Here is a 6,192-nt window from a genome sequence, read left to right on the forward strand (position 1 = left end):
ATAAGATTTTAGGTGAACGTGCATGTGTTAATACCGTCAGAATTCAGCTGTTGGTGTGAAAGTCACATGTGTTATGAATGCTGACTAAGCAGTTTGCTCCTTACCTCTACATTGGTTTTGTTGCTGCTGTGTTGCACAATATTCCACTTTCTCATGCACCCCAAATCATTGTTAACGTTGATTAATTGCCCTATTTCCGACGTGAAAAAGGAGGACACAGAGCATGTCAACTTAAGAGATTTATTGTGGTGTTTTTGTCGTTCACAGTATGAACATCACAGGCTTCGGTCTTTTGTTGTGCGCAAATAGTGAAGGTGGACTTGGGACGTCTTCATGTTTCCAGTGCGTTCATTGTGGGATGTGTTTTCTTCATTAACTCCTTCAGCGAGCAACAGGAGGGTTGCTATGATTTGTTGTTCTCATTGAAATCAAACAAAATACATTGTTGGGATTTCACAAGCCCTCAAAAAAGGCTCCGGCACCGGCACCGGCGCCGGCTCTCACTTGGCGTGCTTGCGGCATATGGCCGTGTACTCCGCCACGTCCTCGGGAGAGCCCATGGCCACGGGGGACCGCTGGTGGATGTTGGTGGGCTGGATGTCCAGGATCTTCTCGAAGCCCGTGGAGGCGGCGCCCCCTGCCTGCTCGATGATGAAGGCCATGGGGTTGCCCTCGTAGAGCAGACGCAGCTTGAAGGAAGAGAAGGTCGTTTTAATATCACGTCGCCATTTTGAGGACATTCTGCTGAAGCGACGGGAGGACAAATAAGTGTGCGCCTTTTTAGACACCCACCTTCTGCACACCGTAAAGAAGCTGGAATCATAGCCGAGGCATTAATTGACTTATCTAAGAAGACGTGGTAATATTATAACTGTAGGGGTGTAACAAAATGAACATTTCATATCATGATTATTGTGACTAAAACTAGAATTGTTATCATTATCATTATCACTTAGACACGCACTGAAATCGTTTAACTAACTAAATACATAACTGACAAACTGTATATAAATATTGATATTTAGCACTCTGTCCTAAGAGAGTTTAATGCGCACACATGCAGGGGTCCCCAAACTACAACTGTTCCGCCAGCATCCAAAATCCGGCCCAAGTTAATAAAAAAAAAAGGTTTATTTTTTTTTGTTATTGATTTTTCAATCTGTCCTTTCTAATCCATTTTCTACCGTTTGTTACTCTCGATGTCTCCTACCTGCTCAGGCAAAACATGTTGTCTAAAACTGCTTTTTCCATCAATAACCTGACATCTTCGCGCTCTGAAAATACACACACACATATACATATATATATATATATATATATATATTAGGGGTGTGGGAAAAAATCGAATCAAATCGTTTATGTTGTGCAATTCAGAATAGATTCTAATTTAAAAAAAAAAACTTTTTTTTTTTTAATCAATCCAACAAACCACTACACATCAATACCATAACAATGCAATCCAATTCCAAAACCAAACCTGACCCAGCAACACTCAGAACTGCAATAAACAGAGCACTTGAGCAGACACAAACATGACACAGAACAAATCAAAAGTATCCATCCATCCATCCATCCATTTTCTACCGCTTATTCCCTTTCGGGGTCGCGGGGGGCGCTGGCGCCTATCTCAGCTACAATCGGGCGGAAGGCAGGGTACACCCTGGACAAGTCGCCACCTCATCGCAGGGCCAACACAGATAGACAGACAACATTCACACTCACATTCACACACTAGGGCCAATTTAGTGTTGCCAATCAACCTATCCCCAGGTGCATGTCTTTGGAAGTGGGAGGAAGCCGGAGTACCCGGAGGGAACCCACGCATTCACGGGGAGAACATGCAAACTCCACACAGAAAGATCCCGAGCCTGGATTTGAACCCAGGACTGCAGGACCTTCGTATTGTGAGGCAGACGCACTAACCCCTCAACTGTTCCGCCAGCATCCAAAATCCGGCCCTTGGGACGTCCCAAGTTAAAAAAAAGAAGGTTTAATTGTTTAGTTATTGATTTTTCAATCTGTCCTTTCTAATCCATTTTCTACCGTTTGTTACTCTCGATGTCTCCTACCTGCTCAAAACATATTGTCCAAAACTGCTTTTTCCATCAATAACGCGACATCTTCGCATTCTGAAAATATACATACATTCATACATACATACATACATACATACATACATACATACATATATATATATATATATATATGGGGTGTGGGAAAAAATCGATTCGAATACGAATCGAAACATTTGTTGTGCAATTCAGAATCTATTCTAATTTTTTTTAAATTGTTTTTTTTTTTTTTTTTTAATCAATCCAACAAACCACTACACAGCAATACCATAACAATGCAATCCAAAACCAAACCTGACCCAGCAACATTCCGAACTGCAATAAACAGAGCACTTGAGGAGACACAAACATGACACAGAACAAACCAAAACTATTGAAACAAAAATTAATATCATCAACAACAGTATCAATATTAGTTATAATTTCAGCATAGCAGTGATTAAAAATCCCTCATTGACATTATCATTAGACATTTATAAAAATAAAAATAAAAGTGTCACAGTGGCTTACACTTGCATCGCATCTCATAAGCTTGACAACACACTGTGTCCAATATTTTCACAAAGATAAAATAAGTCCTATTTTTGGTTCGTTTAATAGTTACAACAAATGTACATTATTTCAATCAGTTGATAAAACATCGTCCTTTACAATTATAAAAGCTTTTTACAAAAATCTACTACTCTGCTTGCAAGTCAGCAGACTGGGGTAGATCCTGCTGAAATCCTATGTATTGAATGAATACAGAATCCTTTTAAATCGGGAAAAAAATAATTTTTTGAATCGAGAATCGAATCGAAAAAAATTGATATATTTTCGAATCGTGACCCCAAGAATCGATATTAAATCGAATCATGGGACACTCAAAGATTCACAGCCCTAATATATATATATATATATATATATATACATATATATATATACACGTGTGTGTGTGTGTGCGTACACATAGTCGAGGTTTCTGTGGTTTAGAGCTCGCTAAAATTTTAAAAGGGAAACGTGTGAAACAGGCTTGTAGGGATGATATAGCCTCTGTGTTTTTTCCTGACCCAACATATATCTCACACACACACACACTTTTTTTTTTAACCCAATACGGTCCCCGAGTCAAAAAGTTTGGGGACCCCTGGCTTTGTAATGTGCTGACATAAGTTTGGATTGAAGTATGCCAATTGTAATGGGGAAAGACCTTAATGTGTCTTTTATTCATGTTAGCATTTAACCTAGCTAACGATTAGTGATGCTAGCTGCCACCTAGTGATTAACAACACAAGCTAGCGATTAGTGCATTAGCTTTTTTTTTCCCTCCACAAAATTAGCAGTATCACCAGTCCGTGGGTTTATCAAATTGCGGTATTACGCTAATTTTTATTTGAAACTTTTTTTAATCCTGGTTTATCGTTAAAGGTGTGTATATGCTCTTGTGTCACATATCCTGCGTCTTGAATGGTTTATAGCTTGACTTGCAATGTTCTTCAAAATCACTAGAGGGCAGTGTTTTCCTGCATGAGCAACCAGGACTCTTGTTGACAAGCTATTAGCTTCAGGTGTGTGGTGAACAATGGCGACTGAACTGGAGCCGGAGCTAATCAGTTTGAAAGAACGGTCACTTTTATTGTCCATATTGCAAAGACATTCGCCAAGATGGGCAGTAAAAACTGAGGAAAAACCCGAAAAGAATGCATTAAAAAAAGCCAACCTACCACAGCTGTGCGGTCTGCGTCGGCGCTGATGAGAAGCTAGATTTTTACATTTTACTTTTGATCAAAAAGTAAAATGTATGACTTTTTAAAACGCCGTCGTGTACACAGATGTAGGGAGAAGTACAGAGTGCCAATAAACCTTAAAAAGGCACTGCCTTTGCGTGCCGGCCTTGGCACATTATATCTACGGCTTTTCACAATGCAAATCATACTTAGTCAACAGCCATACAGGTCACACTGAGGGTGGCCGTATAACCAGCTTTAACACAGTTACAAATATGCGCCACACTGTGAACCCACAGCAAACAATAATGACAAACACATTTCGGGAGAACATCCGCAACGTAACACAACATAAACACAACAGAACAAATACTCAGAACCCCTTGCAGCACTAATTCTTCCTGGACGCTACAATATACCCCCCCCCCCCCGCTACTCCCTGCTCTCGGCCACTTCAACCCCGCCCACCTCAACCTCAGCATGTCCCAAATTCCAAGCTGCTGTTTTGAGGCATGTTGAAAAAAATAATGCACTTTGTGACTTCAATAATAAATATGGCAGTGCCATGTTGGCATTTTTTTCCATAACTTGAGTTGATTTATTTTGGAAAACCTTGTTATATTGTTTAATGCATCCAGCGGAGCATCACAACAAAATTAGGCATAATAATGTGTTACTATACGACTGTATATATCGGTATCGCTTGATTTCGGAATCGGTAATTAAGACTTAGACAATATCGGAATATCGGCAAAAAAGCCATTATCGGACATCTGTAGTGACAACTTTACACTACTTTGTATTAGAAATGGCAACAGCGGAAGATGAATGTCCCATAACAAGAAGATAGAAAAAAAAAACGTGCTTGTTGACTACGGTGTCCATACGAACTACAACGGCGGACGAGCGGAAATTTTTAGTACTTATGCAGATCCCAAATACACATCAGCAGGTACTAAAAAGGTGAGAAAAAGTTGGTTTTGCATAATATTGCAAAACAAAACGCCACATAATATGTCTGCTAATGGGTGCCATTTTGCGGTCATTTTACACACACCATACTAATACTCGTATGTTAACAATCCATCAAGCGGTCCGGGTTCATAGTTTACCAAAGTCATACTAAAACATTTTGACGGATTTTTGAGCGCTGTGTGTAATGTTCTATATTCTCAATGATAACATTTAAAAGTTGTGGTGTTGTTTATTGGCATCATCTTGCAGTTTACACGTATCTCATGTGTGACTATCACACTCAATCAATCAATGTTTATTTATATAGCCCCAAATCACAAATGTCTCAAAGGACTGTACAAATCATTACGACTACAACATCCTCGGAAGAACCCACGTCTTTAGTATCATTACACCAAGTACCCAATAAAATAACTTCGAGGTCGGTATCCACAACCAGATTTATTCCGTACATTAGTCGTTTTAAAAGTGCGCCTTATAGTCTGAAAAATACAGAATGTAGTTTTACACCTACTCAGTGGCTTAGTGGTTAGAGTGTCCATCCTGATATCGGTAGGTTGTGAGTTCAATCCCCGGCCGAGTCGTACCTAAGACTATAAAATTGGGAGCCATTACCTCCCTGCTTGTCACTCAGCATCAAGGGTTGGAATTGGGGGTTAAATCACCAACAATTGGGGGTTAAATCACCAAAAATTGGGGGTTAAATCACCAAAAATGTGGCCACACCTAGTGTGTGTCTGTGACAATCATGGGTACTTTAACTTTTTTTACAGTCATTGCAAGAATCTCACCTTTCCTTCCGGGTTCTTTGCATTTCCAGGATATAAAAAGATTCCGCCGTACATTAGCGTCCGGTGGACGTCGGCCACCATGGATCCGATGTAGCGGGCATTGTAGGGCTCGCTGCCGTCCTAGAGTCCAAAGTTAAAAAAATAATTAATCAATAGGTACTACAAGTGATATGTTTATTGTTGTAGGGGTATGTATGTATACGTATATGTATACTTGCACTCTTAAGCTGCTTTTTTGAGGCATGTTAAAAAAAATAATGCACTTTGTGACTTCAATTATAAATATGGCAGTACCATGTTGGTATTTTTTTTCATAACTTAAGTTGATTTATTTTGGAAACCTTGTTACATTGTTTAATGCATCCAGCGGGGCATCGCAACAAAATTAAGCATAATAATGTGTTACTATACGACTGTATATATCGGTATCGGTTGATTTCGGAATCGGTAATTAAGACTTGGACAATATCGGAATATCGGCAAAAAAGCCATTATCGGACATCTGTAGTGACAACTTTACACTACTTTATATTAGAAATGGCAACATCGGAGGATGAATGTCCCATAACAAGAAGATAGAAAAAAAAAACGTGCTTGTTGACTACGGTGTCAACACGGACTACAATGGCGGACGAGCGCAAATTTTTA

General features: G+C 39.6%; 1 protein-coding gene across 1 annotated transcript in view; it reads right to left on the reverse strand.

Moving 5' to 3' along the window:
• Positions 1 to 226: 226 nt before the first annotated feature.
• Positions 227 to 6,192, reverse strand: part of LOC133550058 (fructose-1,6-bisphosphatase 1-like) — a 29,994-nt gene continuing 24,028 nt past the window's right edge. The window contains exons 6-7 of the mRNA XM_061896086.1: positions 5,545 to 5,664; positions 227 to 689 (exon numbers count right to left, since the gene is read on the reverse strand). Coding sequence (XP_061752070.1) covers positions 501 to 689; positions 5,545 to 5,664 — 309 coding nt within the window. The 3' untranslated portion in view covers positions 227 to 500. The remainder of the gene's footprint in view (positions 690 to 5,544; positions 5,665 to 6,192) is intronic.

The sequence above is a fragment of the Nerophis ophidion genome, linkage group LG01 (genome assembly GCF_033978795.1).
Source record: "Nerophis ophidion isolate RoL-2023_Sa linkage group LG01, RoL_Noph_v1.0, whole genome shotgun sequence".
Classification (NCBI taxonomy): Eukaryota; Metazoa; Chordata; class Actinopteri; order Syngnathiformes; family Syngnathidae; genus Nerophis; species Nerophis ophidion.